This window comes from Apteryx rowi, unplaced genomic scaffold, assembly GCF_003343035.1.
Source record: "Apteryx rowi isolate R43461 unplaced genomic scaffold, aptRow1 scaffold_5, whole genome shotgun sequence".
Taxonomy (NCBI): domain Eukaryota; kingdom Metazoa; phylum Chordata; class Aves; order Apterygiformes; family Apterygidae; genus Apteryx; species Apteryx rowi.
Genome location: NW_020450760.1, coordinates 1,808,319 through 1,824,143, shown reverse-complemented (window position 1 = coordinate 1,824,143; position 15,825 = coordinate 1,808,319). Strand labels below are relative to the sequence as shown.

The window sequence follows — 15,825 nt, the reverse complement described above, 5'->3', positions numbered from 1 at the left end:
GGGGCCCCGCCGCCCCTCCCGGGGCTTGGGGCGGGGGGAAGCGAGCCGCCTCGCGCGTCTCTCCGCAGCGCGGGGAGCGGCTGGGACGGGGGAGGGCGAGCGGCGGCAGGCGGGAGCGGCGCGGCGCTGCCCGGCGGCAGGTGCGCGCCTGCCCCGTTTCAAACGGCCGCCGCGGCCGTTGGGGGCACGAGCCGCATCCCGCCGCTGTGGGAACGGCCGCCGTTAGCGGTCTCGCCCGCGCTGGGCACCGCGTGGGCTTAGCAGCTTATTGCTGAGGTGAAACTTCTCGTTCCCGTGACGTCGGTTACAGCCCAGTACTGACGCGCTAAAAACCGGTATCGCCCGGGTGCTAATTTAAGACGAATAAACGTCAAGAGTAAACCTAGAAATCTTAGTTTTCAGCCCCCAGTAATGGCAAACGTGTCTCTTTGGGGGACTGTCCCGGAAGAAATCCGCTTGGACGTTGGCCGCCGGGAGCGTACCGTGTGTGAACCTGCCTGAGGGCCGGTGTGCCCAAATCCGGTGCGAGCGCTGCGCTGGAGTGAAGCCAGAAGCGCTTCCAGGAAAGCGAGCGTTGCGGGTTGCCTCTCCGGCGGTGCCTCCGTGTGTGCCCGTTTCCCTTTGAGTAGTTGCAGCCCTCAGAGTGCTAGATGCAACACTGTTGAAATGAACCTTTTGAAGCATCTGCCAGAATAAAGAAATGCCTTTTAAGGACGAGGGTTTTTGTAGAGAAACTGGGTATTCTGCGCTCAACAGAGCAAGCAAAGCCTGGTTTCCCATGGCTCCGTATTCTTCTGCCTTTACATATGTGCATGTGCAGTGACCCCAGATTCTCCCTTTTCCAGCCTTTCAGCCCCTAATCTGAGTGTGGTTGTGTGTTTTTTTTGTTTGTTTGTTTTTACAGAAACTCCCCTGAGCCAGAAATAAAACAATTTATGACTAGTCTTGAGCTATGTGCATGTTAATTAGGTAATCTCTACCTCTGTGCTAACTGGTCATCTACCTGCTGCCAAACAGGGTGTGCGAAAGCTGAGTTTTGCCGGCCTTTGTTTCAGTAAGGTGCTAATTTTTGTTCTCCCCTCTACTTGGCTATTGTTTTATATCAAAAACTTTGGAGGATTGTCTCGGCTGTCTTGCTGTTCTTTCAAAACTGGGCAACAGGTCTAAAACTTTGCCCCTCTGCCTAAAACACTGCTAACAGGTGTGGCAGTCAGGTAGCTAAAAATATGAAATGTATCAGAAAATATAACTGCTTATTTTTTAGTTTACAGGATCTAGCTGAGATGAGTGTGTTGTGTTAAATGGAGGTCACACATACAAATTTGTCTGTATTCTGAAGAGCTTAAATATAATTTGGTATGTCAAAGAAATAAAAAAGAGTTGTTGTTCCTCTTGTACAGAGAGGAAGCTTGGGCTCAGAGAAATGCAGTGACAACTTCAGTCTTGTATAGTGAATCTGTGGCATACCCTGAAACTGAAGCTTTATCCACTAAGTACTTGTTTAACCACAAGATTATCTTTCTCAATAGTTGTCTCTGGTAGCCAAACTTGAGCCCTATTCCTGTTTCTGAGACTAGAGAAAAGAAAAAGATTTTTTGCTTTTCTATGTATTGTCTTTTAATGAAATACTTAAAAGCTCATTGTGATTCTTGTGGGTTGAAAAGGACAGACCTCCTTTTTTTCTGTGGTAGTTTTTTTTTGTTTGTTTGTTTTTCAAATGTAGCATAAGATATTTTGCTCTGCTTGATCTCCACTGCAGGAGATCTGATTAGCACAATCCGATTTGCCCTATATGGCTTTTATGTTCTTCAGAATAACCACTGCTGACACAGTGAATGTGCAGGTCCAATTCCAAAATCTGTCTGAGAAGATAGATTATATCCACTGTTTGTCTCTGATTAATGAAGTCAGAAAAACAGATAAAAGTATAATCCTGAAACCGTTAAAGAAGAAAAAGAGACCGCATATCATATACAAATGTGATTAGGGAGATGTTGAAGACTCTAGACTCAAAAGCAGCGGAGAATCATTGTGTTTGTACAGAATCTCTGAATGTAAAGGCCACACTGTAATTCTTTAGTCCTTTATACGTTTATTTTGCTCAGATAAAATGACTTCGTTAACAATATTTTGAGTAAGTGATCGTTTGAGCTTTCAGTTGCATGTTTTCACATGAAGAGTGGAAAATGTTTTGTTAGCCTGTAAACCACCCAAAATGAAACTGATTTGTGTGATGACAAGAAATTATAATTTATGAATACATTTTTGATTGTACAGGTTGAATGGATTATAGAGAAAAAGAATAATTTCATTTTTAAAAACTTTGCCATCAGAGAAGATCTAAATAGGGTTGTATATAAATGATGAGAAGTGAGAACCCTAATCTGACAGCAATTTTTTAAAAATTTATTATATGACAAGAAATAATTCTTCTCAGTGTTTTCTGTGGAAAAAAACCAAAGTCATCAGGAAAATTCTGATGTTAAGTATAGACTTAAAAAAAAAATCAGGTTGCAGGCCTAGTTGTTGTACAGGAAAGAAGAGTAGTCTTTTTCTGGGTAATAGTTTTTCATAATTCCATAGTTTGTAATGAATTATTATGCTTTTAATAGTTGTAGTTGAGCTGTAAGGATGAGTGATGGAAGCTAAGACAGAGAATGGATTCTGACAACTGGGAAGTGTGAGACTGTTCCAACTAAGAGAGCAGTTTGGGGTGATGATAGATGTGAATTATGGGAGTGACAAAGGGGAATTAAAAAAACAAAATATGTGAAATTCATGAGACATTAACTGGAGAGTGGTAGCAGTTGAGACCTAGACAGAAGAAGACTTGTACACATGAGACTTAGGACAAAGAGTATATTTTAGTGAGAAAAGACCAGCAGCCAGTAAAATTATTAAACTGGCAAAGCAGCATGTTTAGAACAGCAAATGAGACTTCAGCAGTGGTTTGTGGTTTTTTTGTTTGCTTATTTTAAACTTAATTGACTGTAGATAGAAGGTGGTAAGTGCTAGAGGAAAGGACAGGAGTCCTAAAATGCAGGATAGGAAAGAGATGGTGTGTGAAAATATTGTAAAAGAAAGGTAAAGCACTTTGATTATTTGGTAACTCAGTAAACAACTCTTTTAGGAACTCTTCATTCAAAACCAGCTGGGGCACATTAATCAGCTAACCCTAATGGTATTTTTATGAAATAGGTGACATGACAGCTGCTAAACACTGGAGGAGAGTATTATTCATATGTCTAAGCTCTAGCAAGCAGTAAAACTTATCACAACAATTAAGATAATCTAATAACTGCTGTCAGCTTCTTCACTGGCTGTTTTTGTGACACAGCTAAAGTACGGGTCTAGTAACCAATCTTTATTCCTGCTGTCTTGTCTAACATGGGCCTGAATGGGTAGTGTCATGCAAGTAATCCCTTTGGATTTAGTGGAATTGTATGTTGACAGCAAGTGTTGCAGGGCCCAAAGCCAGCATGCTCAGTCCTCTTGCACAATAAGTGAAATAGCAGTTTTAAAAATGGAGCACCAGAACCTTTCACAGTACTGGAGATATTAAACCAGTGCACGCGCGCGCAAACACACACACACACACACACGCTCTCTTTGTAATTTAGTTGAGATATCACCAGAAGTAGTTTGTGAAACTGCCAAACATACACTATTTTCTATCCTTGGAGAAATACAAGCTAGGCACAATAAGCATATCACACAAATTACAGTAGGAATTCTTTACAGAATAATTTTGAATGTTTAAAGTGTTCCCAACTAAATTTGGTATATTTCTGTTTTTTCTTTCTCTAAGTAAGTTATAACTCTTGCTGAAGCTTAACAAAATCTTCAATATTGCACTTTGAACAAGCATAGAAAACTTTCTTCTTTCCAGAAAGCTGGAATCCTTGTCTCAGAAAACTGCAGCAATTTTTGGCAGATTCTAAACCATTCTGTTAATCAGACTAGCTTGTGGCAAAATAAAATCCAAGAAGTGGAAGTTTCTTTTCTTTCCCATGTTCTAGAGTCATCCATGAGGAGAACAGATACTGCTGCAAAATGTTCCTGTCAAGGTTGTCATCCTGTGATGAGAAAAATTACTGGTTTTAATTAATATTTCTAATATTTTATGTACCTCATGATAATATCAGGTTTTTCTGAAGCTGCCAGTATGTTGTTACTACAATGAGCTCCAGCTATATTTTTTCTTGAAGAGGGCAAATACAACCTTTGTTTCCCTTTTTCTTAGAAAGATACCAAAATTCTCCTATATGTATGCGTAGAGTGTCACTCATCAACATGAAGTTACTCACTTGACTGTAACAGGAAGCACAGGCATATAGTGGTGGGGGTTTTTTTGTTGTTGTTTTTTAAGCCTGTTTCTTCTACTGTTTGCTCGCTATCTTTCTAAATTAAATTGCTACATGGATATCTTTGTGTGTCTGTCACACTGGGAATTCTCTCATTTTTGTGTTCTCCTTCCTTCCCACACTATTTTTACTATCTGATTACCTAGTAGTTGTAGATCTAACTGTATTGTTTTCCTTGGGACAGAGTGGGAGTTAAGGATTTGGGCGTAAATACTAGTTTGAGACTTTGATCTTATTGTGCTGTCTTACACAGCAAATATCCCATGCTCATACTACTCTTGATGTAAACTGAAGATTCAGCACTGGAAGGTTTGAGGCTAGAGTTTGCAGACAGATGAAGAAATGGACTGCATGGATTGTTTAGTGCCAGGCAGTGGCTATACAGTTCCTTCAATAGCTAAATGAGAAGAAATAACGCATTTGAACTCAACTTAGAAAAGTTCACAACTGCAAGAAAAAATTCTTATCCCATGTTTAGTGGTTACCGTCCACGTGTAGATGTGGCTGAGTCCAAGAAATAATCTTGCTCTTATTTTCAGAACAACTTGCATTCTCTAGAAGAATTTAACTTGTTTTTTCTTAACAAACAAAAAATGACAATCTTTGCATACCTACTTGCTAAAGGGTATTCTGTTAACCATTTATGCTCTTCAAAGAAGTTAATGACCTTTTGGTTTTGTCTTTCAGATTTCCTTATGTGGTGAAATAGATGTGTTTATTTCAACCTTAAAAGTGTTGATACCAGTGCTTGCTATGGCATCGGTGGCTTCATCAGTTATATTTAAGGAGTTTTGTCCTTTATATTATCTTCTCAATGCCATTCCTACAAAGGTCCAAAAAGGCTTCCGATCTATAGTGGTATACCTCACAGCACTTGATACCAATGGGGACTACATTGCAGTGGGGAGCAGCATTGGAATGCTTTATCTCTACTGCAGGCATTTAAACCAGATGAAAAAATATAATTTTGAGGTAAATTAACTTCTAATGAAGCTTTTAACAGTGCTCAGTCACTCAGAATTGAGTGGCTATTTACGGTTGTTTTCTGTCTTTCATAACTTAGCAAGTTTTGTATATCATTTGCTCCAACAGGGGAAGTGTGAATCTATTACTTTTGTAAAGCTGTTGAGTTGTTTTGATGATCTCGTTGCTGTTGGTACAGCCTCAGGTCGGGTTGCAGTATTTCAGCTTGTGTCTTCATTGCCTGGAAGAAACAAACAGGTAAATCTTTGCATTTGGTTAAACTTCTGTGAGACTAGGTATGGTGAATCCTACTAGATTATTAGGTGATTGTTCATAATAATGAAAACCAGAGAATTTTTCATGATGAAGTATCTGTAAATATGCTCTAAACTTTGTATATGAGGCTTATGAAAGCATTAATTTTAAAGCAGGTTTTTCATTACAAAAGATTAAATTTAATCAAAAATACTTTTGAGAAATTACTAATTTGTAATAACTGGCAAGGTATTTATTGTGTGTGTGCGTGTGTGTGTTTTTTTTAAATAACCTTCATTTTTGTACTTGACCGCTGATTTATCAGTCTGAGTCACTGAGTGGGCTCTGTGTCTGTTTTCTCCCCCCTTCACTCTTATATTGCTTTGGTATTATTTCACAGCTTCGGAGATTTGATGTTGCTGGTATCCACAAAAGTAGCATTACAGCTTTAGCTTGGAGTCCCAATGGAATGAAATTATTCTCTGGAGATGACAAAGGGAAAATTGTCTACTCTGCCTTAGACCTAGACCAGGTAAGTATTTGTTTTAGAGACCTTTATTCCCACTTAAGATTTTCTGAAAGAATGTTTGTGTATTTAAATATTTAGCAGATAGTTAAATGCTTAGTACCATATATTTAGCTGGACTGTACTGTTGATGTATATATACACACACACATACATAGCTACATGCTGCAAGATGACCATTGGGGATCCTTCGCAACAGCTGTCCTCCCCATTTTATCATTTTTCTGTCAGAAATAACTAGCCACAACTTTAGATTTCACCTAGTACTTTATTTGGAAAGGGTATACTTGAATGATGCAAGGTTGTTGCTTCACTGTATTGATGAAGTGCTTTTTTCAGAGCTGTTTAGCATCTCAGTCTAGAATGTAGAATGAAATTATAATTGGGTTCTACTGGCTGACTATAACATGTTAGTAAAAAGTAGAATTCTTCTAAAGGTTTGGTAATTAATTCTGACCTGGGACATTTACAAAATAAGTGTTAACTTGAATTTATACATGGGAGAAAAGTTTAAACTACAACCATCCCTGATTTACCTATGACGGTCTCATCTGGTTTGACATAGAAAGGTTTAATGCTACCAAATGTAAGAATTATCTTGGCATCTTGGGGCCTGGCAGTGGAGAAAAAGGAAGAAAATAAGCTCTATTGAGTTCAAGCTGAATAGGCTAGCTAGTATTCCTAGAGAAATTGAATTTCATAGTGTGGCACTGCCAGTATGCACAGTCCATTTTCCATGTGGTCTGCATAAAGGAATTGCAGTTTCGTTAAATTAACTTCATGTAACAATAGTTCAAAAACTTTGTTCTTTTTTTTTTCCCCCCCTTCTTGGCCATATTAACTTCTCTGAAGTGTTAGTTATTACCATATACTTTAATTTTAAAAGGTTAACTCTTGTTAATTTCATTTATCTTTAAAAGGGTATTTGCAACTCCAGCCTTGTATTGGAAGAGCCATCTTCAATTGTCCAGTTGGATTACAACCAGAAAGTGCTGCTTGTCTCTACTTTACAACGAACTCTACTTTTTTATACAGAAGAGAAATCTGTCAAGCAAGTTGGAACACAACCCAGAAAAAAGTAACCCTTACAAAATCTTGATGCAGGCACATCTTTTAACTGTAGCTTTTCAGAGAGGATTACAAGTGATCTAAACAGTACAATTAATACAACAGCAGTCTGCTAATAAAACTTTAGTTGCAGTGGCTATTTGCACTCAGACATTGAAATGATGATTCTACCTACTTAGAAAACTTATGGTTGCCAATATGTTACAATCATGTTTTCAGGAGACTTATGAAAAAATGTTTAAGATATTTTCCCCTTGTTTAAACAGAAACAATTCTTAAACTTCCACTGCAGTCCCTCATGGTTTACTGTGGCTTGGTATGAGCAAGCATTATAAGCAGGTGCATCTAATGGGTGATGCATTATCTAATGCAAAAAGCAAGTCAACATCTTATTTTTTTTTCTTCTACATGGAGATGAATTAAAAGGGAAAATGTATAGCAAGCACTTAAATTTGACTTGAAGGCTAGAAACTTCTTGTATGACCTTCTGGTATCTTTTATTGTGTAATCACTTTTGGATATGTAGGAAAAGGGCACTGAATCTTAGAACAACGGTGTGACTGACTATATCTGGAAGTAGAGGAAGGTGACTCTTGAAAGAAGGTTTATAATGTACATCTTTCAGGTATATGAATAATAAGAGGAATACCAAGGACTACCCCACTTATGTACAGCAGTTGTGTTTTCTTTTTTTCTTTCTTTTTTTGAGATGATGATAATAATGGCCTACGTACAAGGGATGAGGATTTTAACGCTTGAGACTTGTTCCTTGCTCCTTGCAGATAGAGGCTGTCAGTTTCTTAGGATTATTTGGTAGTGTTTTGCTTGTTTTTCTCACTTCTAGGAGAAAGGTAACTGCATAATGGGATCTTTCTGGGGTGGACAAAGAGTACTGCCAAGGCTATAAGGCATATTAGAAGAAGTCATTTAACTCATTTAGCATATGTAATGTCTGACATCTAAAGCTGAGGGAAAGATCTTGTTATTTGGAAGCACTGTTCTTGTCTTATTGTAACCAAATTTGTACTTCAGACAGTTGCCTTAATACTTAAGGTTAAGAACAAAACTTTTTTTTTTTTGCCAACTTGCAGTTGTAAATTTGTGGCATTGGTTTTAAAAATTGTTTCTAAGTTTGTAGTTTTGTGTATAGCTTTTTAAAGAGTGTTTTTTGTTTGTTTGTTTGTTTTTTTAAACATTCTAGCACTGGCAAGTTTGGAGCGTGTTTTATACCTGGCCTTTGTAAACAGAGTGACCTGACGCTGTTTGCTGCCAGACCTGGGCTCCGTCTCTGGAAGTCAGATGTTCATGGAACTGTTCAGGCCACATTCATACTCAAAGATGTATTTGCTGGAGGAGTAAAAACTTTTGAACTGTATCCTCGTTTGGAGCCATCTGACAGAGGAAGTTGTAGCTCCCCAGAGAAACACCTTGGGCTTGTTTCATGCTTTTTCCAAGAGGGATGGGTGCTGACCTGGAATGAATATAGCATCTACTTATTAGACACTGTGAACCAGGTAGATAAATCTTGTGGGTGCATATTTTTTCTTACCTGATTTTGGTCGTGCTGCTATTAACCTGTGAGACTCTCTTTGGCTTGTCCATTACATTTACATGGTTCAAATTCATGTTTAAACTTAACAAAGGAAACTTTCATCTCTCCCTTTTCAAGTTGTGGTTGTATTGATATACTCATAGACAAGACTTACATATATTTAATTTTTATATTTAATATATAAAGCTTTCAATCCAGGTGTTTTCTGTGCATCATAATAAATTCTGTATCTGTAGCAAAGCATATATAAACCTAAAATCTAGTAATGCATGCTAAGAGATGTTTTAGACCTTTAAAACATGCCTGGAACTATTTCTGCCTTTTCTTCTACTGTTTTTGGTGTTTGTGCCAAAAAACAAGTATTCCATTTTGTTTGGTGTGGAGAAAGCTGTTAGCTATTTTGTCATTTAAAAAATGTGTATGAAAGTGAACACAAATTGTTTGTTTTGTCTAAATTATATCGAACATTTGTACAGCAGTTCTTTTCCCTCACCAGATTGTTTGTTTTTAGAGTTAAGCGATTGGTTGCTATTAATTTAGACAGAGAAAATGAATAGATCCCTGGCATTATACAGAATGAAAATTAGTATAAAAATTGAGCTATGTAAGGATTAAAAGGTGCTTTCCTGTTTCTTTTCTCAGTTTTCTTTCTTTTTGATAAGATAAAACCCTTATTCTGTAGCTATACATGTTGATTAAATTCCAGTGAACACTTGTTAAAAAGAGCCTCATTTTGCCCAAGCAGCATATTAATCTCATGCCAATTAATTCTTTCTCTGTTGACTCTATAGGCTTTGATTGGTGGCTTGGAAGGATATGGTGATATTGTGTCTGTGTCCTGTACCAACAATGAGATTTTTCTCCTAAAGGGAGATAGAGACATCATAAGAATTTCGAGTAGACCTGAAGGACTGTCATCAATAGGTTTGTATAAATTAGCAAATTTCAGTATGTGCCTCGTGGAACATGGTGCCTGTCTTTTTAACAAAAGCCTTCTAGTTTCTAACAAAAATCTACCAGCTTCTGTTGACTTGCTTAACTGTTTCTAAAGATTATATTTACAGCTCTGGTTTATCTGTTTATCTGAGCCTCTGTTTTGGCTGCAGCAAGAGTTGAGGCATTAAGAAATCAATTATAGTTCCCTCTTTTTGAGAGTGGATCAGCATTATCCTAGTCTGGCATCTCTGATCTGTGCAGTCTAGCCCTTATTCTAAAACCATGGTGCTGAAGAAGTCTGTGTTCCTGATTGTGGTTCTCTCTTTGTTCACAATCTCAGTTGCCTGGTTTGGAGATGCCTGAATAGGTTGGTTCTGTGTCACTGGTCAGCACCTATGTTTCAGCGAAATCGGCAGATAAAGAGAAGCTTTAGACCTTTCATTTTGTGTTGAAAGGAACTAGATTAGGGATAGCATTTAATTGTTTAAGCAGTTCTTCACTCACAGGCTTCTAAGGGATGCTTATTGTTCTATTCTTAATTTGTGAGTATAGGTTGAAAGGTGTCTTCTTGAAATATATTTTTCTTTTAATTACCACAGTGACTTATCTGGTAAATTTTGCTTATTTTGGCAAGCTACAGAATGTTTGGATGAAGAAGTTGAAGATAAAGGATACTTCAGTATCTGACACAGTTGAGTTTTCCAAGCTGAAGACTTGCACCATTCTCCATACATAAACATAAATTCAGAATATTACTATTAGAGATTTGATACAGGCTTTGGGGGTTTGATTTTACTAAAATGACTTCATATAGTTCCACTTACATGAAATTACAATATGATATGTATGTTAATGTTGCAAGTTTAGATAGAATATTTTTCCATTGGATAAAACTTCTTTTCTTTCAACACTCTCCAAGAATTATGGTTCTACTCTCTTCACACTCTAGTATTTATACTTTTATTTTTCTTTTGGTCAGTTTCAGATGTGAATTCAAAATTGCTGAGTCCTTTAACAGATATGAACCCTAAATTGCTGACCCCATTATCAGTAGTTGCATCTGTATCATCTGGCCCTTCAATGGAAACAGATAAAAAAAAGGTTACTTCCCCTTCAGTTATTGCTGATAAAAATGACTCTTATTCTTTAGCAAAAGATGATCTGGAAACTCCAATGCTATCGGAAAAAAGCTTTGATAGAGTGGGAGACTTAAACAATGAAACAAGAAAAAGGGGCTGCTCTGTAGCAAGTGAATCAAGAAGCAGGAGCAGTTCAGTAAATTCTGTGGACAGTGGTTCTAGTTTTATGATACGTGCAGACCAACTTTCAGAAGCTCAGAGAGAGAGTCAGCCTTCTTCACAGCGGTTCAGCATCATCAGCTCTGAAGATTTTGATCAAGAACTCATTGTAAAGCCAATTAAAGTGAAAAAGAAAAAAAAGAAGAAACAAGGTAAGTCTAACAACTTCCTGTGCCACTGCTAATTATTAGAATGTGTCACTTGATACACACTTCTGTGAAATGTGTGTTTGAACAGCTTTATGTTGTATTATCATGTGAAATGTAAAACTTTGACATATTTTGGTGGGTCATTTATGTTTAAGATGAAAGCTTGTTTTGAAAGTGATCAATTGATTACTTTTTTCTTGTTAGATGTATTTGTGTTATTCTTTTAACTTTGTTTTGATTTATGTAAACAAACATTTATGTAATGGTAATATACAGTGGATTCTACTTCCAGGTTTACGCTGGAATTGTTTAATATTTGTCTCTTATATTTGACAATGTATTCCTTAGCCAGGCTTTTTAGTTTATTAAAATATGTAGTTAATCATTCTAATTTACTGTGTTGGTCTCATAACTTTAAAATGCTTTGCAATTAAGACTTGTTGGCCTTTGTATGTATCATTTAGTAGTGAAGTGATAAAATTAAATATGTCAACATTGCATTTAACTCTTCTTCTGTGATGAAATATTTGAGTTTCTTATTTTGCATTGATATTTAATAGATTTTATTAATAATATTTCTTCCCCTTTTTTTGTGAGAACAGAAAGTGGGACCAAGAAAAACCACAGCTCTCTGGAAGGTATACCAAGTTATGAGCGTCAGCTTTCTGGTGACAGTCCACATTCACTGAATGCAGATTCATTTTCCATGACTTCTAGCCTAATGAGTGGGAGCATTGATCATTTGAGTACCGGATCTCCAGATCAGGAAAGCATGTTCAGTGTGGAGTCGCATACGATCTTGCAAGAAGATAACAGTTCAGAAACTTTCAGTGTCTTACAGTCTCCCGAGTCTACTACTTTACTAATTCATGAAGAAAATGGAGATATGGTTGATTTACAGAAACTTCCAAATAGTGACAGTGGCATGGGCACATCGACTATTACAGATGCTTTGACATCTCTCTCTCCTCTAATCCTCACAGAAGACTTGGCGAGCAGTGTTGATACCGAATATAATCCTAGTGTGCTTTCTGCAAATGATGAATGCTGTCCTGGAAGGGTAAGCCAAGAAGAACAACAGGCCTTTACTGCATTGTGTGAAATAGATGAAACTTTAGATAAAATAAAGCTGCAGGATACTGAAAAATGTTTTGAAGAGCCAGACCTTACAGACCAAATGCTTTTGGAGTGCAATGGTATACCTGGTGTTCAGACATCACTGACACCAAAGGAAAGTGATGAAACTGGTAGGGAAGACCAACAGCAAGACTCTCTAGTAAACAATTCTCTGTCAGATCCTTCTGTTCTCCAGTTTGACATCTCTAAAGAGGTTTATTCAGAGAACACCTCCATTTCTGGATGGAATTTTGAAAGTGCAATCAAAGCTAGATCTAGTACTAGCACTGCTGAATGGGTAACAAACACTCATGAAAGTAAGACTGAGAAATCTGCCTCAAGTGATGAAGAGGATATTTATGGACATGGATTACCGTATTCATCTTCAGAGACTAGCATGCCTGAAATTGGTGCTGGGCTTGCTGCCCAGGATGTGGCCAGAATAAGTGTAGATGAAATGGTGCTGTTAAAATCTGATCAGGTATATGTTTTCAATTTACTTAAAATATTTATAATCTCAGCATTTCAAAAGAAACATTTGTGTAAATACTATTCTTTAGTTCTTTAGGAAGGCAATTTTCTTCTTATTTGATTGAACAAGTAGCCCAATTCCTGCAAGATACTGTTACCAACTTCCACTGACTACAGTAAGAATTAATGCTGATCATCCTGCATGGCTAGCTTCTAGAGAAGGATTATTTCACCTGTTAAGTACTCACAATAAGGATTAGTCTGTCTTTGTGTCTTAAACAGCAGTGAGTGCTATTTAAAATGTTGGAATTCTTCCTGTTACCCCATTTTTCCTCATTGTTATCTTTTTGGAGGAAATATTGCCAGAAATTGTAATTCTCCTATAGACTACAGAAAAGAAATACTAAAATTAATAATTGCTGAAATCACTGGGAGTTTCAGCAGAGATTTTTAAGAAGGAAATTACAGTTTTTCCTTCTTTTTTTTTTTTTTTTTTAATCTGTAACAGCCTTGTATTGAGAGTAACTGAAATATTTGTAGATAAAAGGTTAAGATTTGTGTTGATGGTGTCCTATTCAGAGATAAGTGTAGCCCAAAGTATAGAAGGCCTTCAGGTTATGAAATTGTGTTCTCATGCTCCAGAATGTTTAGAAAAGCACATCAGCTTTTCGGACGCTTACACTATAGGTTATATATGCAGTGCTTGGGTCCACCTAATGCAAGCTATCAAAATTCAGAATAGCAGTCTGTAAACAAAATTTCTGTAATACATGGCTTCTGTACCATACAAGGAGGATCGGAGTTGGACATTTAGCTGTTTCTTCATCAGTAGTCTCTGTGCGCTAGTATTTTCCAAAACGGCTGTCTTGTTTCCTTCGCTAATTGTTTAATAGACAATAAGTAGCCTTCTGGATTAAGGAGATACTAGACATTTTTAAACATTCCTTTTTTGCAGCTGCCATTTATTTTAGGTATGTGTTCTTTAATTAATAAGAGAAGATCTGCCACTTTTTGGAGGTAGGTGACAGTGTGGAGTTTTCTTTTTGCCAAAAGTTTTGTTCTCACAGTCTTGGAGCTTGCAGTACACTATCTTAGAGAACTCTGACGGATGGAGTTTTATTTTACACAAAGCATTCCTTCATTCATTCATTAAGGTACATAAGAACTTTACATTTAGCTTTTTAAATGAAAATGTCAGTTGTTATAGCTTATATGTTGCCATTTTCTTGTGCAGTTTGAAGATGCCTGACACTGTTCTGACTCTACAGTTCTTAGTTTGCAGAGAGCTGGATGGGATACTCTGGCCCTGGTTATGGCATAGTGAGCCTGGTTGTCTCAGAAAAGTATATTTGGTGCCTGGACTACAGAGGCAGCCTGTACTGCAGTGCTCTGCCTGGTGCCGGACTGCGGTGGCAGAAGTTTGAAGATGGTGTCCAGCAGGTGGCGGTTTCCCCCTCAGGTTGGCTGGCATTATTTCCCTTTAACCTCATGTAAATACAGAACTTTCATAGACTTGTGCATATTCTTTGCCTTTTTTTTTATAATAGCTATTATTTAATTGGGTAGACTTGTCATCTTTCTGAGATTCATAAGCACTGTTACGTAAGCACTGTACTGTAGCTGTAATTTTTGTACATGTAGCTTATTGACTATTTTAATGTAGCACTTCTAGAAGCTTGGTTCTTGTTTCTTTGGGACTTGTTTCATGTAAAAGTAGTGTAAAAAAAAAAAAAAGTCATCTTGGATGATGTGCATTTTCAGTACATCAGCATACCATGTTCTAGTTTAAGTGGTTATCTTCTAACAAGTTCTTACTATCACATCTTGAGAAGTTTTCAACATAGAGCTGCCTGATTAAGGTGAACTACAGAAGTAGCAGTTAAGTGGTAGGAAAAAATAAATCAAGAGGTCCTTATCTGCTCAGAACCTTGTTGTTTTTTTTAATATGAAACTATTCATGATTCCCCGGTTTAAAATTCTTTTTGTTATAAATGTAGAATTGTGGTTTTTTTAAACTCAAGAAAACTGAAAGTTTTAATTATGGCACATTTACTTACGATTTTATTCTGGATGCTTTGGAATGAAGGTTATGTTGGATTAAAAATGAGCAGGTTTTGGATATGGACTTGCATCCCTCTTGGCCTTCCAGATTGCTCCAGGACTGTTGTGAAAATATAAGTTTCTTGAACATTTTCTTAACTTAGCTGCCTATCTTGCCAATACTTTTCTTCCCCTGTCATCTCTTAAAGCACCTGTCAGTCTTTTCTCCTCTCTGTGAAGTAGATGATTTGCTAACTATTTTAAGAAGAAAGGTGTTACATTTGATCTGCAGCTGAGCCTTGTTGGGGACAAAAATATAAGTGTAGCTGTATTAGGTCAGATCAAAGATTCATCCAGCTCAGTATCCTGTCTTTAACAGTGGTCAAAAATAGATGCCTGCAAGAGAGTAAAAGGATTGGAGTAGCATGTATGACATTTGCCCTTAGTACTCTGACAGCAATTGTTGGTGGATATGATACTAAATGTCTCTGCATTTAGTACCCTCAATTCTGTGAAGTTAACAGATTTCTCCTTGACCCCATATAGACTTCTAGCATCCACAGCCTCCTGTGGATGTATTAAAACAAGAGTATGTTAACCGAAAAGATCAAAATAGAATCAAATAATGCTACTTTGTGGAATTGTTCAAAGGCAGTTAAGTTGCCAATATATTGCAAAATATTGTACCAATGTTGCAGCAGTATATTGGTACAAGCCAGCATGGATACAAGTCATGAGTTAAGTTCAGAGTTCCATTCAGGTTTTTTTTTCTGAGCTATCTTTACTACCTGGAATGGGGAAAAAGTTCTCAAGAAGGATTTGTGTAGTTGCATTTCTGAGTTCTGTCTGCTCGGGACGTGCTGAGCAGCAAATGATAATACTGCCTGCTGCTGTGTGAAACGTTACATCTGGTCCAGTGTTTTTCACTCATGACTGGTCCATAAAACTTATTGTTTAGCTTACTTTCACATTCTACAAACAGTAATGGAATTAGTATTACAATTATCTCATATTCCTTTATGTGCCTTTTTCAAATCTGTAACTACGGTGGTAGTGAAAGCATTTGCTACAGACTTTGTGAATACGT

At 37.2% G+C, this 15,825-nt stretch overlaps 1 protein-coding gene across 5 annotated transcripts in view; it reads left to right on the top strand.

Annotated features, from left to right (window-relative positions):
• The first annotated feature begins 4,243 nt into the window (after positions 1 to 4,243).
• TECPR2 (tectonin beta-propeller repeat containing 2) overlaps positions 4,244 to 15,825 on the top strand; it is a 41,877-nt gene continuing 30,295 nt past the window's right edge. For 3 of the 5 annotated variants that reach the window (XR_003255737.1, XR_003255738.1, XM_026079402.1), the window contains exons 1-10: positions 4,244 to 4,339; positions 5,052 to 5,336; positions 5,457 to 5,585; positions 5,983 to 6,114; positions 7,029 to 7,186; positions 8,378 to 8,690; positions 9,520 to 9,652; positions 10,644 to 11,114; positions 11,714 to 12,708; positions 13,974 to 14,157. Coding sequence is in view for 3 of the 5 variants with exons in the window: in XM_026079402.1 (XP_025935187.1) it covers positions 5,118 to 5,336; positions 5,457 to 5,585; positions 5,983 to 6,114; positions 7,029 to 7,186; positions 8,378 to 8,690; positions 9,520 to 9,652; positions 10,644 to 11,114; positions 11,714 to 12,708; positions 13,974 to 14,157 (2,734 nt within the window). In the remaining 2 variants the exon portion in view is untranslated. The remainder of the gene's footprint in view (positions 4,340 to 5,051; positions 5,337 to 5,456; positions 5,586 to 5,982; positions 6,115 to 7,028; positions 7,187 to 8,377; positions 8,691 to 9,519; positions 9,653 to 10,643; positions 11,115 to 11,713; positions 12,709 to 13,973; positions 14,158 to 15,825) is intronic. The other 2 variants (XM_026079404.1, XM_026079403.1) reach the window with 2 other exon arrangements.